Raw genomic sequence first — 22,955 nt, forward strand, 5'->3', positions numbered from 1 at the left:
AGATATGTATATCTTCAAAATAAGTCTCTTTCTTTTTATATTTAAAAAAATAAAATAAAATATATATATATATGTGTGTATATATATATATATATATATATATATATATAATAAGAATTGAATTAAACGTACCTTTTATTCTTAAATTTTCTGTCTTTTTCATTTGTTCACAATTTTTATTTAATATTTTCAAGCTCCAATATTTCGAGAATTATTCTAAAATTATATACATGACAAGAAATATATAAAATATTGTCAACACATTGAAAGAATTTAATAATTTAAAAGTGTAAAAGATTCGTTGATGGACACTTTCACAAAGCTAAAAATTATAAATCAAATTACCTAAAAAGAAAAAAAGAAAAAAAAACTTGATGAAAGCACATGAAACCCAACACTGCATAAGTAGTATTTTATGTGATAAATGTAATAAAAAGTTAATGTAATGATGGAATGAATCATGTGATGTGATTAGTAAATATCTTTTGATTAACACAAATTTTTCATAACCATTTAATTATAATATTTTGAGATCTCTTTTTAAGAATATTTTTCTTTAATTCTAATTGAAAAATTATTTTAAAATGTTTTTGTAATTACCAATAATATAACTCAAATATGATAAATCAAACTATCAATTGTAAAATCGATACCTAGTTGATTATAACTATGAGAATAATATTTTAATGTTATGACAAATAAAAGTATTCTAAAACATTAAATTAATAGGATCATCATATAATTAGTAATAATGTAATATTAAAACTATTTTTAATAAAATATTAACAAGTGAATAATATTATAAAATTATTTTTGTTTTTTCTTTAAAAAAAAAAACCTAAATATTAAGGGCATTTTTGTCATTTCCTTTGTTGCCCTTTATTCCTCCTCTTACCGCGTGTTGCATCCAATACCCTCTTCCACTCACTTCATAATCTTTAATCTTTGCTTTATCAAGTAAACCTTTTCAGCTAGCAATTGTCAGAAATTCCTTCTTAAACTAGTTAAGGGATTAATTCACGGTTAATTAGATGTATTGAGTTCGAATTCTAGGTTAAAATTGTTAATATTATAATGCTATAACAAATAAAGTTATCTACTACAATATTAAGTTAATATTAATATTATTATGACTTTTTTTTTAAAACAAAATATTAACAAGTGAATAACAAATTTTATAAAATATTTTTTGAGAAACTTTCACATATAGCCGCTCAAAAATAGCCTAATTCCTCTCTATAGCTATAGTTTGACAATTACAATTAATAGCTACATGTTATAGAGAGGAGAGAGGCGAGTGAGAAGGGAGAGAGAGGGCAAAGAGTGGGAGAGAGATGAATTGTATATGTATATCGGTTAGATAATTATATATTATACATATGTACTTGCATATATAGCAAGCAAGATTGAGAGAGGGAGGAAAGAGACGAGCAAAATAGGGAGAGGGAGGAGAGAGTCGAGCGAGATTAGGAGAGGAAGGATAAAGACGAGTGAGAGAGGTTAGAGTGTGGGAAAGAGGTGAATTATATATGTATATCGATTAGATAATTGTACATTATACATATGCATTTGTATATATATGATAAGCGAGATTGGGAGAGGAAGGAGAGAGGCGGGAGAGAGGGCAAAGAGTGGGAAAGAGGTGAATTGTATACCATACATGTGCATTTGTATATATATGGAAAACGAGATTGGGAGAGAGAAGCGAGGGAGAGAGGGTAGAGAGTGGGAAAGAGATGAATTGTTTATGTATATCGGTTAGATAATTACATATTATACATATGTATTTGTATATTTTTGCGAATTATACCTATACAAACGTCACTAATTATACAAACTCGAAGTCAATCCACGTAACAAATGTACAAGGTTAATCGTGACTGATAATTTTAATAAACTATATCTATAATGAATAATGAAATAGTATAAATTTGTTTAATCGTGTAATTTTCGGTTATTTTTATTCTTAAAAAAATTTCCCCTTTCCATAGGAAACCTCTTAACAGCTCGAGCTTCCATTTTCCTCAAGCCTCCGCCTTGTCTCTCTTCAAATCTTCAGTCCCAATTTACTGTGTATCAGCCCAATCTTTTGTGTTGTGAATTGCTCTACGCCCGATTGATCATCGAGATTGTAAGTTTGCCAGTAGTTTTGATACAACAATTGATCGATTCTTGCAGTTCTACTAATAGATTTGTAATTCATTTTTTTTTGTTGAAAATTCAATATTGTTGTTGATTGTGGTTTATCTGCGCAAAATTTTGTAAATGGGTTACTGAAATTCAATTTTATTCCTTATCCATATTACTAACAGGTTTGGATATTTATGAATTTTGAGGCATTCAACACTGATAGTTAATAAGCCTTAGTTGTGAGGAAGTATGGTTAACTTGGAGCAGCCAAAGAGAAGAGTTGCTTTTGTGCTTATTGATGGTATAGGAGATGTTTCTCTGCCAAGATTTGGTTATAAAACCCCACTTCAATTGGCAAAAATACCTAATTTGGATGCTATAGCATCTGCCGGAGTTAATGGTCTGATGGATCCTGTTGAAGTTGGCTTAGGTTGTGGGAGTGATACTGCTCATCTTTCTCTACTTGGATATGACCCTAGGGTATACTATCGAGGTCGGGGTGCATTTGAGTCCATGGGTGCTGGGTTGGCAATGTCACCAGGAGATATTGCATTTAAGGTATGAACATTTCCTTGTCTCGTAGAGGTGTTATATATGTATGTTAGTATGACCAGACCAGCTCTACAGGAATCAAATACTATTACATAATTGTAAAACAACGAAGGAATTGCGAAGACCTTAGTTTCCAAAACATGAGAGGGTTAGCTTTCATAAAGAAACTTCTTTTATACAAAATGAATTCATGATAAGTGGGTTAAAACATAGGTGTTAACTAACTGCCCCTGAACTCTGAAGTAGACAGAACGAAAAGAACCGCAGGACACATCAGACTGAGTAAACAGCAAGATTGCTCACTGACATTGTTCTTTGAACTACAAGCAATAACTGTATATCCTGCTTGGCTATCTCATCTGCACATTGAGTTTTGGTCGAGTAAATACAGGGATTCTCAAATATTATCATGCATTCTGCCTTTTATCGAGTTTGCGAGAGGGACCAATATCTGAGACATTCATTGGGAGTGGGCTATTGGTTTGAAAAATTGTTGTCATCTACTCTAAGATGAATACCAAGATATATGCACGATACTGTCATTTGCTAACCATTGAGCCTATTCTGTGATTTAAATTTCGCTGCACTTTTTGGTACTTCTCTTTGTATATGAGGTGAAAGTGTTATCTTTGGCATATTTTTACCTTTTCAATTTTCAATACCAGTCAAACTTTGCTACGCTGGATGAGGAAACCGGGATAGTTGTTAGCCGGAGGGCTGATAGGCATTTTGAAGAAGAAGGGCCGATTCTTTGTGCAGCATTGGATGGAATGAAGTTGCCTTCTTTTCCTGAATATGAAGTTAGAGTCAGGTACATTCCGCCCCTTTTCTCTGAACTCCTTTGTCCTTTATGTATCACTGATGTGCGTAATCATATGTTAGCCAACAGGGTTCAGTTGTACTTTTCCTTTGTCTGCTACATGCTAGGCTCGATAAATTTTTTTCCGAAAGGTATTCTTATGAGAGGAACTGCTGTTTCTCAGTAGTGTACCATCCATGCTTAAAAAAGTATGCAAACAATTTTATTATAAGTTGCTCTTGGCTACTGCATCTAGAATATGAGTTGTACACAATATCTATTAGTGAAGAAAAAGAGCAATATACATGTTTATTTTAGGTATGCTACGGAGCATAGATGTGGAGTGGTTGTCAAGGGACCAAAGTTAAGTGGAAATATATCGGGAACTGATCCATTGAAAGACAACCGCTTACTTTTACAAGCGAACCCTCTTGATGATACAGATGAAGCAAAGCACACAGCTGCAGTTGTCAATGAACTGTCTAAAGAAATTTCACGTATTTTGCTTGCCCATCCATTGAATGCAAAACGGGCAGCAGAAGGAAAGAATGTAGCAAATCTGGTTCTTTTACGAGGATGCGGCATTAGAATTGAGGTATGCAAAGTGTGTATTTTAAGTGTCTCTGCGTGAGGTTTTTTTTTTGGGTGTTTTGCATGGTCAGTATGCATTGTTATGATAATAATGTAGAACTTCTCCAGTAGCAAATTCAGCTTAGGACATACTAGAAAGAAGAAAGTCATTTTCTTCTGGTTGTAGCCGCCTTATTTCTCAGTTCTGATTTGTTCTATCTGTAGGTTGCTCCATTTGAAAAGATACATGGTCTCTGGCCGTGCATGGTAGCTCCTACCAAGATTATTGCTGGCTTGGGTTTGTCGCTCGGGATTGATATTCTGGAAGCTCCTGGAGCGACAGGAGACTATAGGACATTATTAACATCAAAAGCAACTGCCATAGCCAGGGCACTCTCGGCACCTCTGCAATCTTGTCCCAATGTTTTTGTGCCTGGGGAAGATGAGCACAAGCCCGGTCGACTTGATGGCTATGATTTTGGATTCCTCCACATTAAGGTTTAACATGAAAATCAATTTAGCTTTTTCTTATGATGCTTCAATTGTTGACAATCAATTTTCAAATAACAGCTTCTGATGAGATCATCATGTGTTTTATAGAATACGGAGATGCTTGTCAGTCTGGTTAGAAAAGTTTCATTTAGGAAAGATCTATCCATTGGTCATATTTTCTTAGACTTCATGTTTAGATGGCAGTCTTCTTAAGAGTAACAAAAGCATACAGAAGAATCGTTGGAATGACATTTGATTGATTTAGAAAGTTTGGTGTAATTTTCGTATGCTGTTTTACATCAACTCTTTTTTTCTTCTTCCTCCTGTTATATGTTCATTGTTGGATTTGCAGGCAATTGATGATGCAGGTCATGATAAAGCAAGTGTGTTCAAAGTGAAGGGACTGGAAGCTGTCGACTGTGCTATAGGTCAATTAGCTAGGCTTCTTTGGGAGGCGGAATCAACTGGGAAATTCAGCTATTACCTTTGTGTCACTGGAGACCACTCCACACCGGTAGAATATGGAGATCACAGCTTTGAACCAGTGCCATTTGCATTATGTAGTTTAAAAGACTTTGTGAGTGCTTTGGGTGGCGAATCTGTCCTCTCAGGTATTTCTCTTGATCCATTTCCCCTTCCATCCGTCCAAGATAGTGAAGACGTAGATACTGGTACAAGGATTGAAGTAGACAAAAATAACAAGCTTCAGTTTTTTTCTGGTGATTTGGTTGACAAATTTAGTGAAATAGCAGCTGCTAGAGGTTGTCTTGGTCGGTTTCCCGGAAGTGAGATGATGGGAATCATAAAGGCATATCTTAAACTTGAAGCTTGATGGGTTGTCAAGTTTATAGCTTCAAATCGGACAATAAATTAACCTTCTCCGGAGGAGAAACATAGCTGCTAATAAAACGGAGGATCGCCCTTTATCTCAACCTAATCAATCGGCTATAATTTAGTTAAGATTACTTCTTCCTTCTTTTGCTGATGGTGTTTGATAGTATAATTTGATCAAGATGATGAAAGCTTAATCTTGGAAGGAATGTTAGGGCTTGGCTCATTTTAATTATGTATGTATAACCAAATTTATGGGTTGTAAGGCAAAATCTATTTGTATTTTTTCTTATGACAAAGTTGAGCTAACTACACGTTGCTTCAATTTTCTTTTGCCCCTCTACACATCACTTGAATATTTGAGTAAATGTTTTATCAACTTGCAATTTTATACTTATTTTTTGTTCATTTATTTTAGTAAAATTTTTAGGAATAAAAGAGCAAATTACAATTTATCCCTAATTTTTTTCAATTTATAGAAATCCCTTGAAATTGTTTTCATCTGGATACATCTTTTTTTCCGGATACATCACATTTGATAAATTATACAACTAGTTTAAATGTCAGTTCCCCAAATTATGCAAATCAAATTGATTCAATCTCTTCCAAATAATAGCTCCAAACAATTAAAATTTCAATTTTTCTTCTGTTAAATTCTTTCCCAAATTGTAACAGATTAAAAAAAAAAGTGTAAATAGGTAGTTAATCTTTTATTTTATTCTCCTTTTCCTACTTTTTATATCCATGGCAACCTGCAAAGTCACGTCACAGATTTTTTTTTTTTTTTATGTATTTTGGTATAAGAGAAAATAAAACTCAACTGCTTATTCTTTGAACATAAAAAATTAATTTGATTCAAAGTTAAATTATGGGAAAGTAAAGTAATTAAAATATAGTAAAGAAAAATGTAAATGGGGTATTGGAGACTATTTTTTAGATTACAATGAAGTAATTAGATGATACTCACATTGCTATTTATAAATTTTAAACAGAAGAGATTAAAGAAATTATTTTTAGTCATATGAATTTTGGTTAGAGGCAGGGGGATTTTAACAATCTAATTTTCTTTAGATGTGGATAATATAATTCAAAAAATGAAGAATAATTTTTTTTTTAACATGCTCAAATGAGATATTCCAATATGAAGATAAAAAATATTGATTTAATCAACAGAATTTTCTCCACAATCCACAATCCAAAACTTAAAGCCTATATTTCTAGTAATGGATTAAACAATCTCACTACTATATTACGATTTATAGTGATAAATTGAAAGTTTTTATTCCCTATGATCCAATATATAAATGAATTATTAGGCTATAACATACCCCTTCCAAAAAAATATCTAAAAACATTAATAAAAAGATAATTTGTCAATATTATTCTTAAAAAGTAGAGATAATCATTATTTGAGATTTAAAAGTAGTTAAAAATTACAATTAAGAAAAAAAGATTATTCTTAATTTTTTCAAAATAAAAAAAAGTGTCAACAATTAATTTATATATTGGCTTTAACCAATCCCTACTTCATCATCAATAAAGAAGAAGAAGAAGAAGAAGAAGTTGAGCATTTGTCAAATTTCCGGTGAAGGAGGAACAATGGCGGCAGAAACCATTTGGAACAAAGAAACAGTGCCAAAAGTGATGAAATTAGTGACCACGAGGCTTCAACAAAGAGACCTCATCACTCTTCTACTTGTCAGCCCTTCGATTCACCGTACTCTCCTTTCTCACCCCTCCCTCTGGCTGGTTAGTTCACTTCCCCAGTCGATATGACTTGCTTAGTGCGGTTTACATTTTCGGTATTGTTTGGTAGTTATTGCGCAATTGGGTACCCTTTCCCTTTTTTTTACTACTTGTTTTAATTTTTGGTGTTTCTCTTATAGGTTCTTGATTTTCATGAGATGAGTAATGCTGGTGATCGCCTTGTATCAGCTCTTTCTTTGGTTTGTTTCCTTTTCTTTCCTGTTTTTTTTTATTGGGTATTTGTTAAGCTGATGGATTTGTCTGAGTAATCAGTTTTGGTTCCAGAAAAAAATGTAAGAAGGAAAAGTTAGTTGCTTTAGTTTGTCTTTTGGTGAATCTGGGGGAATAATTTGAATGGAGAAAGACTGGAATTTGGAGGCTCAAAGATAGAGGTAGTCATATTTTGATTTTAAGTGTTTGGTGTGAATGAAATTTCTTCCACGGAAAATGATTTTCTAGAAAATGTTATCTTGGAAAATAAGTTTGTTCGAAGAGCATTTATATGTTATCTAGCAAAACAACATGGAGACGGTATGAGGGTTCAAAGGGCGTAAGGGGTGGGATGGTCAAAGGTTGTGGGATTGGGTGGGTGGAGAGGAGAAAATAAACTTGGAATGCCACTTATGCAACTTATTTTTCCTACTTCCATTAGGGAAGTCATTGGCCTCATTTTTTAGGAACTTGTTTTTCCTACTCCCATCAGGGAAGTCATTGCCTCATTTTTAAGGAACTTGTTTCCCGAAGATGTTCTCCAAACATTTTGACCCACCAAACATAGGAAAATTGAAGAACATGTTTTGGATGTTTTCCTCCATTGCAAACACACCCTATGTAGATATCGCATATTGCATATCTTTGGTAGGTGCTATCTTTTTTTTTTTTGGGTTGTTTCTCTCAACCAATAGAAGGTCTAGTAGTACTACCTTGTTGTAAAATTACTATTAGAGAGGAGACCAATATTTAAGTTGGACATAAACCATGTATTAGCAGGATAAGAACTGGATTACTTGGTCTCAACACCTTCTTCTTAAATACTCACCACTAGGCCAGACTAATTTTTTTCATAGATAACCACTAAGACAGGCTTCATTGGCTTCTTTGTTTTTGTTTTTGTCAAGCAACAGGAACACTAGTAAGGAACTAGTGCCCTTTGTCATAACCTCCTTCATATTAACTGATAACAACTAGGCCACGCTTCTTTGGATCTTGTACTTTTCTATTGTGTTGGTGATGGAAAGAAGCAATATAAAAGAATGAGTTTCTTTAACTTACGGATGCAGGTTGTTTGTCTTATGTTTTCTTCTTGCAGCCGAGATATCGCAATGTGAAGCATATCAACCTTGAGTTCGCGCAGGATATTGAAGACAAGCAACTGGAAAATGTTAAAAGCAAGGTGGGATTCAGAAAATCGAAAAGTCACAGAAATTAGCATGTTTCAGGTTATTTTTTTAAAGAATCTCCAGTCAGTACAAGTTCCAGTGTGGAGGCTGCCTTGTTTGATTAACACCTCTGGCCTGTTTTTGACTTAGTATCAATATGTACTTGGAGCCAGTTTATAATCCTCAGAAAAGTTAAAAATGTTTTTTTGCTTTTTGTGTCAACAACTTGAGTGACCTGTATATAGGGGTGTCAAAAAATGGGGAAACTATTCATATCTTACCATCTAATGAAGATAAAGAAAGTTTGATAATTCCTGTAATTTGAGGTAACAAGTTACTTTTAACGTGCTGTGCATGTTACTATTTTTGTCACATAATTGATGTTCCCGTGGTGTCAAAAATATGCAGTGTGGGGATTCCCTTTTAGATTTGGAGATTCTAAATCTAAATGGCTGTCAGAGGATCTCTGACAAGGGAATCGAAGTAGTGACAAATACTTGTCCTAAACTGAAGGTCTTTTCCATTTATTGGAATGTAAGGTACCTCAAGCTTCACCTAATGCTCTCTCCCAACTATTATATAGCTGTTGCATGACTGAATAGATTTAACTTTGTCACCTGCAACTTTTTGATAAATGTTTAGGGCAACAGATGTTGGCATTACTCATCTGGTGAAGAACTGCAGATATGTGGTAGATTTGAACTTAAGTGGATGCAAGGTATATGAACCTCTAATTGCTATACACATGTTTCAGTGATTACTTGATGAGCTTGTCTTACATCGACCTCCAAATGCACCATTCATATGTATGCAACCATGACGATTCAAGCTGTTAAAAGAGAGACGAGATCTAATGGAAAGAGGTTGTCTTGAAAGGCCTACATTCTCCTTGAATTCATGTAGTACACGGAAGGAAAAAAGATCCATTTAGTGGTGCCAATAAGTTGGGCTTAAGGCTTAGTCGTGGTAGTGCGTTCATCCGATATTCGCTATGTCTGATATTTGTATGATAGAGAAACATAGAGAACCTAAACCTTTTATGTTTGATTGAGACCGGTCTAAATGGAGCGACATGGATAGCAATGATTCATATAGTTGATCCCAACGAGTCCGGGTTTGAGACATAGATGCTATTGATATTGTATAAATAGACTTTATCATCCTTCTTAAATTATTATTCTTGTCTACAGTTTCTCAACATTCATATAGATGTCAGGAGAAAAAAGTCCCTCTATACAAGTAGTAGCCAAAAAAGTGAAGAACCTAAACCGGAGATTTTTCTCTAACAAAAGCCACCAATCATCTACACAATTAGGGGCATGGTGGATCTACTAAAGAGAAACTAGAACATAAGGCTATTCCTAGAGTATACAGTGTCATTCTCGGCGGATTCAGATGTGTCTCTCTTTCCAAAGAACCCACATAGTGGCTGAAAAAGCAACATCCCATGCTCAGAGTCCTCTTTTCCTTTTCCTGAAAGCCTAACTGTAAAACACTTTCTTCACTCTGCTCACATAACCCATTGTACTAAAAACTGGTTCAGGACTGTTCACCACGAAACCGTAGCCATATGACAATGGAGAAGGAGGTGATATGTCTTCTCCTGCACGCCACATAACACTACTTGACAAGTGTAATCCTTTCTTCCTCGGGTTGTCGGATGTCAGGATCACCTCCGTAGTTGCTGCCCACACAAAATATCACACTTTCTTACTCGCCCAGGATACCCATACCTAGGAACACAGAAAATTCACCTCCACCCTCACCAACATTTCTAGTAGTAAGCCTTGACTGACAGACTGAGAACATCCCATCTCTCCATGTACTCCATCTTCACAAATCCTGCTAAGTGTATGGTAAATTCTACTAATAAAGTAGTTCTACTAGGCATTGAAATTTGTCTTACTCCTACTGTAAGATCTCTCCTCTTGAGATATTAATAAATTGCTAAATCCTCTATTAATGATGTTCTAATTTTGTTGATGCCTTACTTGAGGACTAGACATGAATCTACTTTATTCCTACTTGTAGCTTTTCTTTTTTTTAAATATATAGTTATATACAAATCCGTATATCTACACACACCTTGCTTTCTGAAACTATTTATTCCTTACATGTGACCCAGGTTGTAAGATTAATTATTTCTTACTTTTACTTGTAATGAGTTTAGAAAAAGGGCTTTCTTTTTAAATTTTAAAGTAAAATGAGTGGGAACAGAATGCTGTTATACTTACCAAGTAAAAGTAGATGATAGAAAGTGTAGAGATGGAATCTCGGCTTAATTAGAATATATTCTTGATTCTTGCTAGGTTTAAAACTAGCCAAATACCTTCATAGCCCCATAATCATGGCATCATTTGTAGTATCACAAAAAACATGGTATCATTTGTCAAGTAGATACCTTAACTTTGCAGTGACCAGTTAGACACTTCTTTGTCTTATAAACACCCCTATCTGACATATTGTACATGGCTAACAGTTGTCATTGACGTGCCAAATGAACAATGAAATGACGAAGCATGTAAAAGAAGTACGATAATGAAAATAATCCCATCTCCCAAGTTCCAACATCAGAACCCCTTCCCCTTCCCCCTCCCCTGTTTTTTTGTTTTTTTTTTTTTTAAATTTTAGGACCATTTCTCCCATAATATTCCTCAGCTCCAATAGTTCGAAATAGAGGAAAGATGGTAACTGGGAAGAACCGTGAATAGAGGATCCGATGTTTGTCCTTAATTAGTTTTCTAGCCAACAAACTTGTCGGGTTCCTCAATGGCAAGATTCTGAAAGTTGTTGGCAGGGGAAATGTCGACTTCCAGTTGATGTCCTTCTACCATGTTATGACTTGTTTTATAAGCCAAACAAGAGTCTCTCTAAGAAGATGATATTGAAGATCATTAAAGAGAGAAACTCGGATTAAACATCTATAGGTGTTTAGACCAAGGTCTGTACAAGGATTTTTTGGCCATATTGGGCTATTAATGTCTTCTTCCTCTTCTCGCCAAACATATTTTCCTCCAATACTCGTCCGGTAACTGGTTTCCCCTTCTTGGGTGCAACCATTCTGGGCTTTCAATGTAGCCACTTCTGCTGCCAACAGATCAATAATATTTAGGTTTGATGCCATGACAGATAATTGTTGGGCTAGAGATTCAACGTTGGGAGTGTTTTCTTGAGAAGTAGAAGATCTGTTATTGACCATATTGGATCGATATGTTCTGATACCAAACTGATAGAAACCAAGATGAAAATAAAACTTTACTGATTAAATGAAGTGCAAGAATCTTAAACACTGCATTAATCAATAACTAAGTCCGTATGGAGTGGACAAATATCCAAATATAGAGACAAATATAATACTTTTCTTCTTCTTACAGAATCTGTGCTAGATACATATATTTATACTAAGATAACTTCTAACACAGAAATAGTTACTGCTGTTTTAGAAAACTGCCTAATAGCTGCCGTATAACTGCTGCCAAAAACTATTATAGATAAGTACTGCTTATATATTTTATCCTCTTTAAAAAGAAACTAAACAGGTATCGTATCATAGTCGTATCATCCTGTTTATCTTATTGCAACTTTAATAGGAGCCTCACCAAGAGATACATCAGGCTAGTCGAATTTGCTCTTCAGATATACACGTCAAATATACTGAGGTGTCGTTTGTGACGTTCAACTCAAAATGTTTCAAGTTCTTCCTTTGCTTTTCTTTTCTCTCTTTCTTTCAACTGACAAGTATCAGTATCCAATTCGTATTTTGCCCTTTCAACAGTTTAAGTTGGCACTATGTACACAAGTTGCCTCGCTTCTCATTATGCAAATCCTCTTACTTTCATTTGATCCATACTCTTTCTTCTGAAGATTTTGCTCTTTGTATTGATATGTTATGCAGAACATTACAGATAAAAGCTTGCATCTGGTTGCTGACAACTATCAAGAATTGGAATCATTGAACATCACTAGGTTGGATGTTTTCTCTCAGTCTGCACGAGATCAGTTAAAGGAAGAGTTGTTTTAAAATGTTCTGGATAACACATAGCATCTCTTGGACTAAGGATGCCCTTTCTTGGCTTAGGCCTATGTCTGTACTAGGGGTGATGATAATATAAGCCTCCCTTTCTCTAAGAAGGACGCTTATAATTGACTATCTTGAGAGTGTTTCTAATTGTTTGGTCTTTTTAACCTTTTTGAGAGGGAACAAATATGATTATGTTTTCTTGATTGTACTGATTTTGTTTGATGCGACTAGGTGCATCAAGATGACGGATTCTGGTTTGCAGCGGATATTGGTGAACTGCTCTTCTCTTCAGACTTTGAACCTTTATGCCCTTTCAACGTAATCGCTTGTTTCATTTTATAATATCTCTCAAAAAACATGTCCCATTTCATTGCATATAGTGTGAATGCACCTTTCCTACCACTCAATGGTATACTACAATTACAAAATGCACATGTTTGAGTTTCTACTTAGACAATCTGCTTCCTTTCTTTCTTGCAGCTTAACAGACGAAGCTTATAAGATGATATCTCGTCAACCTCATCTTAGATTCCTGGATCTCTGTGGTGCTCAGGTATAGTCTTCAGCATTTTCTTGAACTGCTTTTCTAGATTATGCTATTGCTTGGTGCAATACCGAAACTGTTTAAGTGACATTGCTATTAACCCCAGTTGTCCTTCAGAATCTGACAGATGATGGACTTTCTTGTATAGCGATGTGCAAAAATCTGGTGTCTCTCAATTTGACATGGTATGTATCCTAAGTATATTTCATTTTCATTGGGAGCAAAAGGAGATGCAATTGTATGTTATTGAACTGATATATATTCACATTTACAGGTGTGTACAAATCAGTGATGTTGGGGTCATAGCAATAGCTCAAGGCTGCAAGTCTCTTGAATTATTAAGGCGAGTTTGGACCTAAAATTATCACTAAAATAGGAAGACCAAAATGACCTGTGCTATATTACTTCAGCACCTCCACAAAATCGACAAATATCCTATCTTGTGAACTAACTAGATAGAGATATCCTGTTTTTGAATACTCCAATTTTTTTGTGTAGTCATTGAGTCTCCGGCTTAAGCAATTATAAAATATAAAGTATAACCAATTCCTATTGACTGCAGATTTATTTGCAATTTTATTAATGAGCTGGACTATTTTTGTAATGACTAAATTTGTGACCTTCCAGTGAACTGACTGCTATATTCATTTGTAATGACTGCAGTTTGTTTGGGATACTTGGGGTCTCTGACAGGTGCTTAGAGGTGCTTTCTAGCTTCTGCTCCAATACACTTACAACCCTTGATGTAAATGGGTGCATCAATATAAAGGTACATATTATCTTTACTCTTTAGAATCTCCAGCCATGGCATCACTTTTGTTTCCTAGAATCAACGACAACGACATAACCAATATAATCCCACAAGTGGTGACACATTTAAGCTTCGGTGACACATTCTTATCACACAATATCCCGTACGCAAGTCCCATTTCACCCATCTCGCCCCAATTAATGCGATGTGCAACATCATTGTTGATCTCCCTGTCTTTTTGTGAGGTTAAAATATAAGAGAAATAAGCAGTTTCCTTTGTTTCCTAGAATATTGGCTCATAAAATCAGATGTGATGAAATCGAAGAACAACTGGATCATGCGGTTTAGCAATTATAAGCTAAGCCTTTCAATATGGTTTTCCCAGTAGGTTTTCTAAGTTTATTACTTGGTCAGCTGGAACTCCCTGCTCTTCCCATATGCCCTTGCACATCTTCTCATATTTCCCCATGATTCATATGAATTTCTGACTGTTGATACATTACTTTGTAGAATCGCAGCCGTGATCAACTGCTTAAGTTATTCCCCAACCTGATATGCTTTAAAGTGCATAGTTAAGTTGTGACTTGTCAAGGATTTCATCTGCTCTTCCTTAGTGAGTATCTCAACTAGCACAGAGTGATTGAAAGATACTGATCCCAAATTGCTAATGGATTACGCCGAGCCCTTGATTTATCGTCAACAGGAGAAAAAGAATGGAAGGGGGAATTTGCTTACGTGCTTCTACGAAAGATCAAACAGGGGTACTTAGCATACTTATGTGCCACTTAGTTTTATCTTTTACTGGCAAAGCTTTATTTATTCCTTATACGCTCATCGTTGTGGTCATCTCTTATGCGATCCAGGCACTGGATGTTACAAATATATTTGCTTAGCATGGTCTGTGGCTTTACTAATCCCTGAATTATAAGCACTACATGTAGCTACACATCTTTTATGTAAATTTTTATTGGAGAGAATGTATTATTGTCAATTCCCTTCTTTATTGATATGTTATGGTTCATATATGAAACTAATAGATTAAGGTTTTTTTGTTCCTTTGGTGAACATGATATTCTTCTTCTCTTGTCTGAAGGTAAAATCCTCTAGACATGTTAGTGTGGATAAGTATCATTGGTTCTTCCTGGGAATCGAGAAATTCGTCTCACCTCCCTCACGGTGAGTGAGTTCACTCGTCAGTAGAAGGACAAATGTATTTCTCCACCTGGTTGGTGAGCGTTTGATTTTCAAAAATCTAACAGTTTTACTGAATATTTAGGGAAGAATGAGGATATCAAAACTAAGTCAAGCAAGTGACTGAGCTAAGTGATTGGTAAATCTTGGTTTAGAATGGGTTGTTTGACATAGTTTATTTCTTCAACCTATTACCCAAATCCTTTTTTTACACGCTTAGAAACCTTTTACGCCATACATTTCACGAAGCGTGTCTAATACACATCACTAATATATTATATGTACACATACAATATATTAAAGTTTTATAAACAATTTCCATGTATCAAAATTTAATTCTACTGATAGTTATTATATCTTTAATTTAATAGTTGTTTGAAAGCCATTAATCATATTGCAAAAAAGAAAAGAAAAAAAGAAAAATATTTCGCCGTCTGTGGGGATCGAACCCACGACCACGTGGTTAAAAGCCACGCGCTCTACCACTGAGCTAAGACGGCTACTATGATTATGCAATTGATGATGTTCTTAATTAATTTATATGACTTACATAACCAGGAATTTTAAGATTATCATATGTGGGTTTAGTATAATTATCAATCCTTTATCATTATAATAATGTCTATAACAAATAATATACAAAAATCTAAAATTAATAAAAATCAAATTGTTTATATGACCTCTATCTAACGCGATTGAACATTACAAGACCTTTGTGTCCCAACCAAGTTACAAAATGATTGGAAAAATAAAAGTGAATGTTAATATTAAATGTCGATCGATTTTTATACATTTTAAAAGAATAAATTACTTCTTCAAAAATAATTTTATGTTGGATAAAACTGTATATTTATAACTTTGGAATCATGGACTTTTAATTTCCTTTCAACTCCTTACTTAATACAGTTCTTACCCCTGCCTATAGAGGAGAAAACCTCCATTAGTGAAGCAAATTTAAATAGACTAATCCAAATAATTTTGAAGGAATTCATTTTGATATCTCATATTAGCATTATGACCCATAACAATTATGGGAAAAAGTTAGTTTGTTGATTGAAAAATTCAATTTGCTAGAAGAAATCATTGAATATGAATTATGGGATATGCCATTTCCACAAACATTGAAAAATAAGATATAATTTTGTGAATATTCATAGGAAGTTCTTTTGTTTTATTTTTTTTCACACAATTTATATAATTTATTAGTACATTGTTTTGACATGTGTCATTTTATATGTTACATTAATTTGATAAAATTACAAAATTGCTCAATTAATGACGCTTGTTTGAATGGAAAAAAAAATATTGTTCAACTTTTAATTGTTATTTTGATCCCTCAACTTTTAAAATTAAGCTTTTCTACTTTTAAAAAATCATTCCACCTTTAATACCTATTTGTTTTTATTTATTCTCAATCATTCCATGGACATGTATAATTACTCAATTAACATCAATAATAATCACTTTTATTGCATAATTTTGTTTAACAACGAATTTGACAAGTACAAAGACTTTGAGTGCTTCCAGATGCAGAACAAACACAATCATGAGGCATCGAACTTGCTGGCCACTGGAATAGAGCTAGATTTCCACAATCTATATTAGCACATAAACCATTAGCCGTAAAAGTTCCTGGGCAAAATTTAGGACCGTCACCTGATACAAAATAATGAGAAGATGGCTTATAAATCGATATAATTTAAAACAATGAATAATAAAAACATATAGATAAAATGATTTCATATGCGTTGAATAAAAAAAATCATACCTATTGAATGATTAAACAAAGCGAAAAATATTGTCATAGAGAAAAGAATAAACATAGTGAAACTCTTCATATTTTTTTTCACTATTGAACTTTTGTATGTTATATAAGTATGAATTGTTGATGTCATTTGGGACTCTTATATAGGGGCTGAAGGAAGATGTGAAATTATTATATACTATTAATTAGTATAATCTTAATAAATCTGTAATTTATAGATTACTTTATAAAAGATATAAATGAATTTATGATACTAGTTCAAATAAGGCCAGTAAATCTGTATCTTTAAAAAAAAATATTATTGGTCATAATGTTCAAATAAATCTATGTAATTAAATGCTAATAGAATACAAATGATATTATAATGTTGGAGCTTATCTGGCATTGTTGCTAAAAAAAACTATTTATTACTAAGAACACTTCTTAATAAATGACTTTTAAAGTAATAGTTATGAAAAAAGTGATTTGTGTTTGACTAATACATTTCAAAAATACTTTTGATAAATACATTGTGTTTGACTAATTATTTTTAAAAAAGTTCTTTTAAGAGTTAAATTATGAAAAGTGTAATTATCAATGTACTTGTAGTAGTAAGCTTATTTAATAGAGAAATAACTATTTTAAATGTATATTACCAATATTTTGATAAAAAAAATTAATTTAATTAAATTAAAAATTACATATTCAATTTTTCAATCAATATTATACATAAATGAGTTTATGGTGTTAGTTCAAATAAGGCCAATAAATTTATATCTTTAAATTACTGGTCATAAAATATTAATTGTCATAAAATACAAATAATTTTATGATAAATTCAAATAAATCTATGTAATTAATTGCTAATAGAATAAAAATGATATTATGATGTTGGAGCTTATTTGATATTGTTGCTAAATGTTGTTTATTTCTGGAAACACTTTCTTAAAAATGACTTTTAAAAAAATGCTTTTGAAAAATGTAATTGTATTTGACTAATTTATTTGAAAAATGCTTTTGATAAGAAAATTGTGTTTGACTAACCATTTTTTAAAAAAGTGCTCATAAGAGTCAAATAAAGAAAAAAATGTAAGTAGTAATGTACTTTTAATACTAAGTTTATTTTATAGAAAAAAAAACTATTTTAAATATATATTACCAATATTTTCAGTTAAATTAAAATTTCATATTCAATTTTTCAATCAATATTATACATAAAGAAATGCAACACCTCAGAATTTGGATTGGAAAGATTTCACTTGCTAGCTACTGGTTGTGTTCTATGAATCCTGTATACATAAGAATACGCAGAATATATAGGAGATATACATTAATATACAGAAACTGTATACAGTAACGAAAATGAGGCCCAAAGCCCCAAAGATTTCCAGCAACAGATTTTGAATGAAATGGGCCGAAGTCCATTTATTTTGGCAGCCTTTTTGTGGTAGGTTTAGGACAGGGATAAAATAGGCCGAAGGCTCAATATCAGAATTAGGCCCAACTACTTGCTCAGATGGCCAAAAACAAGATTTGGGCCCAAAATTATCCCATGGTGCACCATATTTGAAGGTATTAAGGTTAATTTTACCGAAAGATCTTGGTACCAAGGGCAATTGTTTAATTGACTTACTTGCTCCAAGATAAATTTTGTTGAGATTTGATCAATATGAAGATTATGTACTATATTTATCTCGCTCAGTTAATTATCTTTTCTACAATGGAGAGGAGAACTAATGTAGGGTTTTTTTATGGTCCATTAGATATAATCCTAAGGAGGAAAAGATGTTAGCTATGGTTTGAATTTCTTTACCGAATTCATCTCAAGATTTATTTGCAAAGAAGTCTCTGTTGTCTATACTATCGACAGTTGGGAAATCAATAACTATATATTAAGCTACCCAAATCAAGTCAAGACCTAGCACAATTAGGATCAAGGTTATACTTAATCTAACGTAAAAGCTTCCAAATCGTATAAGATTGCAGTTTGTGGGTGGAAAATCTGGTAAGTTGATCGAGGTTTTTCAGGAGATTGTATATGATAATCCACCTTTGTATTTCAATTATTATAAACACCAAGGTCATGATGAAGATAGTTGTCGTTTGATCTCGAAAAAAGAATCAAAACAATGAACAAATTGACAATACCATTGAAGTTGCTTCAAAAGGTACCATCGCTAATGAAAAGTATCAAGGTGATGCGAGAGAAATATTAAATGAAAAAAGAAAGGTTGTAGATGTCGATCAAAGTAAAGCTACTTCTTTAGATCGACAATTGGTTGTGTCACTTCTGAGCAAAATCGTGCACACTCAATGGGTGTTGTTACAAGTAATATTGGTCTCCAAACAACTATCAAAAACAAAGGAGAAACACTAAGAGTTGGGGTTCATGCGCTGTGAGTTGGTTTAGGCAAAAAAAAAATAATGGATTCATGACAGAAGCTAATAGATATATCTGATATTGAAAATTCTGGGCAACATGTTTTGCAAGTTGATACCAAGAATGAACTAAAAATTTGACACTAGTTGCATACAAAAATTCAACTAGTAATCGAAGCCTTTCCCAGACTAGTCAAAATAATTCTCTCGTGAAAGGGTGCGGCTAAAAAATTTCATGACAGTAAGAAAAGGCAAGATATTAGTAATGCCTCAAGAGACCTATTATTTTCGAATAACTTTGATGCTTTATTGAAGACTACTGGAAAGCAAGTAAAGTTAATAGAGAATGACAACGATTTGATCTAAGAAAAACAGATCTCACCATCTACTTCGAATAGCAAATTAAGTCCAGAAGCTTTCGTATTTGTGCATAAATATGTGATTGCAAAGAAGGATGAGTCAATGACCTAGTGCCAAATACAATTGATTTGGTCGAGAATTCTCTTGATGAAGATGAGGAAGACAATATGCTTGATTAGGCGAGGATTCTCTTAATGAAGATGAGGAAGATATGCTATGCTTTGAAGGAGTGGCTAGGGAAGGAGATATATCACCTAGGCAACAAAGAAATGGAAGCAACAAAAGCAAAAAGAAGACATGGAAGCAACATAATTGGGACGATAAATGACTGAAGAGTTTGTTCCCAGGCACCTACCGATGCAACAGGCAAAACAGATTCATTTGACAGTATCAATAGGTTCAACAAGATCCAATAAAATCCATAAAGCAAGTATGAATCCTCAAGTGTTGTTGGATATGTTTGAAGAAGAAGACAAGCGACAAATACTTCAAGTTACTTTTGATGGACAATCAGTCTTTTTTAATTCATGTGTTTGTAATAGAAAATTTGAGACTGATAACTCAACTATCTTCTTGATTGACATATTTTTACATTATTTAAGCATCTCCTTTGTAATATCATCATGGAGTGTACTACAAATTTTGTGGTGATTAGAAAATACTTAGTTCTCTCTTGCTCTTTTTTTCTTCATGCTTATTAGGTATTGAATGTTAGGTACTTCATTAGAATTAGCAAGGTAAGGCCTAGCCCCCTTGGTTGACTTAGGGCCTGTTTGGATTGAATTTTGGCTTATGATTTATAAGTCAAAAGTCATAAGTTAAGATTTCTAATTTATGACTTATTTTTGCTATTTTGGCTTTAAATGATGTGCTTATAAACACTTTATAACTTTACCCGAAAATTTCAAAACTGCTTAAAAAACTATTTTAGCTTAAAAACACACAAAATAAATCAATCCAAACGGACACTTATCCCAATTAATATTTTTTATGTTTTAAAAAATGCCACTAGTTTGTCCAACATTCTATAAGTTAAATTATAAAAATTATTATGTATTTTTGAAAAGAAAAAAAAAGAAGTTGAAACCAAATCATTCCATCTAACTTAAAAATAAAAAAGTGAATTATAACAACCCAAAAAGCTAGTTATTTTTACTCATTCCTCCCCCTCTTTCGACGCCATTATTTCCGTAGCAAATGAATCTACACGTGCACAGTTCCACTATCCTCTAACCTCTTAAAGCCGTTGATCTTCAAACCAAATCCAACGGTCCAGATCAATCCATGTCATCAATCCTCGTCACTGCACATAGTCCAATCAGAACCAACTTCCATTACCTATAAATACCAAACCCACACCCTTTCTTCTCCATCATACAAAAATTTCATCCTTCGCTAAATTTCTACACTAATCCATGGCTCCTAAAGCAGAAAAGAAGCCCGCCGAGAAGAATCCGGCATCGGAAAAACCTTCCGACGATAAAGCTCCGGCGGAGAAGAAGCCAAAAGCTGGTAAGAAGCTTCCGACAAAGGATGTTGGTGTTGGTATCGGAGAAAAGAAGAAGAAGAAGGTTAAGAAGAGTTCCGAAACGTATAAGATCTATATATTCAAAGTGCTGAAACAAGTGCATCCTGATATTGGAATTTCAAGCAAAGCGATGGGGATAATGAACAGTTTTATTAACGATATATTTGAGAAATTGGCTCAGGAATCTTCTAAACTTGCGAGGTACAATAAGAAACCTACAATTACGTCTAGGGAAATTCAAACTGCTGTTAGATTGGTATTGCCTGGTGAATTGGCTAAGCATGCTGTTTCTGAAGGAACTAAAGCTGTTACCAAGTTTACAAGCTCTTAAAAATTTGTTATTTTTGAGAATTGGTCATTACGGTTTCGTTATCATTCAATTGTTTAGACTTGATAAAAAGATTTGTTTTTTTTTTTTAAATTTTCTTATTTCTTATATTCTAGTTTTGATGGGATGATGTAAAATACAATGCTGTTCCTAATCAATGAAATCTACCTTTATTATATTGTTTGTGGATTGCTGGCGTTACACATTAGAATATATTTTTTTAGTTAATATGCGTAGCATATGGGGTTGGGCATTTGTCCTGCAATTATTACCATTTTGCTGTATTTGTTTTTGATAAATTCCTCTGAATAATTAGTTTGGTATTGAAGTATAGTTGATTTCTTGATTCGGTGAAGTTATCTGTGTGTATGATGTTACTATGCTTCAACTTGAGCATGATTTGAACTTGTATATAAAAGAAAGAAATATGGGTGGAATTAATCATCACCAAAGGAGTCGCTTTCTCTAGCTTTGGAAGAGACAAAACAAACACTTGTATATAGAAGTATCATTATGTATCAACAAATGTGCCGTTAACGTAAACTTAATTTAAAGAACAATGAGAAACTTCCTCAAAAAAAGAAGAGAAGAAGAACAATGATGAGTATACAAGTCCAGCTTGCTGAAGGATGATACAGTGTTCACCTTCTATGCAATCAAGCCAGTCTCTTTATGAGAACACCATCCTCTTGACTTGTGATGCAATTGTCAGTGTATTTTCTTCTTATTTTACTTGGATTTGCTGCACTTGCTATGAGGGTCTTTTGAAACAGCCTCTTCAGTCTTCACCACCATGAGGTAGTGGTAAGGTTTGCTTACACTCTACCTTTCCCAGATTTCACTTAGTGGGGTTTCACTGGGTGTGTTGTTGTTACAAAGACATTTCTCAATTTGTATACATTCTTTTTCTCACAATTGTTCCAATTATTTTACTGGGTTCTAAACAGTCTTTCCAATTAATTTGATCATTTTGAAGTGTTTGTGATATGAAGGATGACGCTTGAGAGACAGAGACCTGGTAGTACTATTGAGTGATCTCATGAGTTTCTCCTGGTCGGTGAGTGTGTGGCAGAAGTGGCAATGATAACTGTAAGGACAGGGATCACCATTGAGGACTATGCAGCATACCTCTGTCTTGTAGAGCGGGTGGCGAAGGATAGGAAGAAGATCCTCAATGCCATGAGCAAATTGGTACAGGCTTCTCCATATGGATGTGCCCCTGTTTCTTGGCATTGGTTAGCTCCATCTTGAACATGCCCTGATTGTACACCTCTACTTCACGTGGTTGCTCTTCCTTCTTGTTCACATACACCCTTTCTGTATCAACACTAAAATATGTGTTGGGCTCTTTGTATTCGGTGAGTGCTCTTCTTTCTGCATATCTTTTTCTAGTGAGTGTAGCTGTTATAAAATAATTGAAGAACAAGGAAAAACAACTCATTTCAAGGTAGGCTCTTGTTTTGAATTTACTTCTATAATAAACCTGAGATAGATAGGATAAAAGGTGTAGACTGGCTTTTGTAAGTTAAATCCTCCATTTGCATATTTCATGATGGTGCTTTAGTAAATTGATATTTATACTTGTTCTATGAAATAAAAATAAAATCGGG

At 33.5% G+C, this 22,955-nt stretch overlaps 3 protein-coding genes, 1 long non-coding RNA gene and 1 other non-coding gene across 6 annotated transcripts; 3 read left to right on the forward strand and 2 right to left on the reverse strand.

The window, feature by feature from the left end:
• Positions 1 to 1,970: 1,970 nt before the first annotated feature.
• Positions 1,971 to 5,717, forward strand: LOC107023770 (probable 2,3-bisphosphoglycerate-independent phosphoglycerate mutase). Of its 2 annotated transcripts, XM_015224568.2 has the most exons (7): positions 1,971 to 2,131; positions 2,313 to 2,688; positions 3,348 to 3,493; positions 3,800 to 4,076; positions 4,277 to 4,549; positions 4,896 to 5,154; positions 5,285 to 5,424. In XM_015224568.2, the coding sequence occupies exons 2-7, from the start codon at positions 2,380 to 2,382 to the stop codon at positions 5,290 to 5,292; spliced, it is 1,272 nt and encodes a 423-aa protein (XP_015080054.1). In that variant the 5' UTR covers positions 1,971 to 2,131; positions 2,313 to 2,379; the 3' UTR covers positions 5,293 to 5,424. The 2 variants fall into 2 exon arrangements, with proteins under 2 accessions (XP_015080054.1, XP_015080053.1); XM_015224567.2 differs by having other exon boundaries at positions 4,896 to 5,717.
• Positions 5,718 to 6,886: 1,169 nt separating this feature from the next.
• Positions 6,887 to 14,838, forward strand: LOC107021285 (F-box protein At3g58530). Its single transcript, XM_015221912.2, has 12 exons — positions 6,887 to 7,123; positions 7,261 to 7,320; positions 8,430 to 8,513; positions 8,908 to 9,038; positions 9,142 to 9,217; positions 12,395 to 12,465; positions 12,752 to 12,838; positions 13,001 to 13,073; positions 13,182 to 13,249; positions 13,339 to 13,407; positions 13,728 to 13,833; positions 14,326 to 14,838. Exons 1-12 carry the CDS (start codon positions 6,974 to 6,976, stop codon positions 14,389 to 14,391), a joined length of 1,041 nt encoding a protein of 346 aa, XP_015077398.1. The 5' UTR covers positions 6,887 to 6,973; the 3' UTR covers positions 14,392 to 14,838.
• A 596-nt stretch (positions 14,839 to 15,434) lies between these two features.
• TRNAK-UUU lies at positions 15,435 to 15,506 on the reverse strand. Its single transcript has one exon. It is a non-coding gene; the product is annotated as a tRNA-Lys (tRNA).
• Positions 15,507 to 16,450: 944 nt separating this feature from the next.
• Positions 16,451 to 16,877, reverse strand: LOC107022969. Its single transcript, XR_001457161.2, has 2 exons — positions 16,775 to 16,877; positions 16,451 to 16,662 (listed from the first exon to the last, which is right to left on the reverse strand). It is a non-coding gene; the product is annotated as an uncharacterized LOC107022969 (long non-coding RNA).
• Positions 16,878 to 20,866: 3,989 nt separating this feature from the next.
• Positions 20,867 to 21,521, forward strand: LOC107022548 (histone H2B.7-like). The gene has a single exon (XM_015223137.2). The coding sequence runs from the start codon at positions 20,905 to 20,907 to the stop codon at positions 21,346 to 21,348; it is 444 nt and encodes a 147-aa protein (XP_015078623.1). The 5' UTR covers positions 20,867 to 20,904; the 3' UTR covers positions 21,349 to 21,521.
• The last annotated feature ends 1,434 nt before the right edge of the window (positions 21,522 to 22,955 follow it).

The sequence above is a fragment of the Solanum pennellii genome, chromosome 6 (genome assembly GCF_001406875.1).
Source record: "Solanum pennellii chromosome 6, SPENNV200".
In the NCBI taxonomy this organism is placed as follows: domain Eukaryota; kingdom Viridiplantae; phylum Streptophyta; class Magnoliopsida; order Solanales; family Solanaceae; genus Solanum; species Solanum pennellii.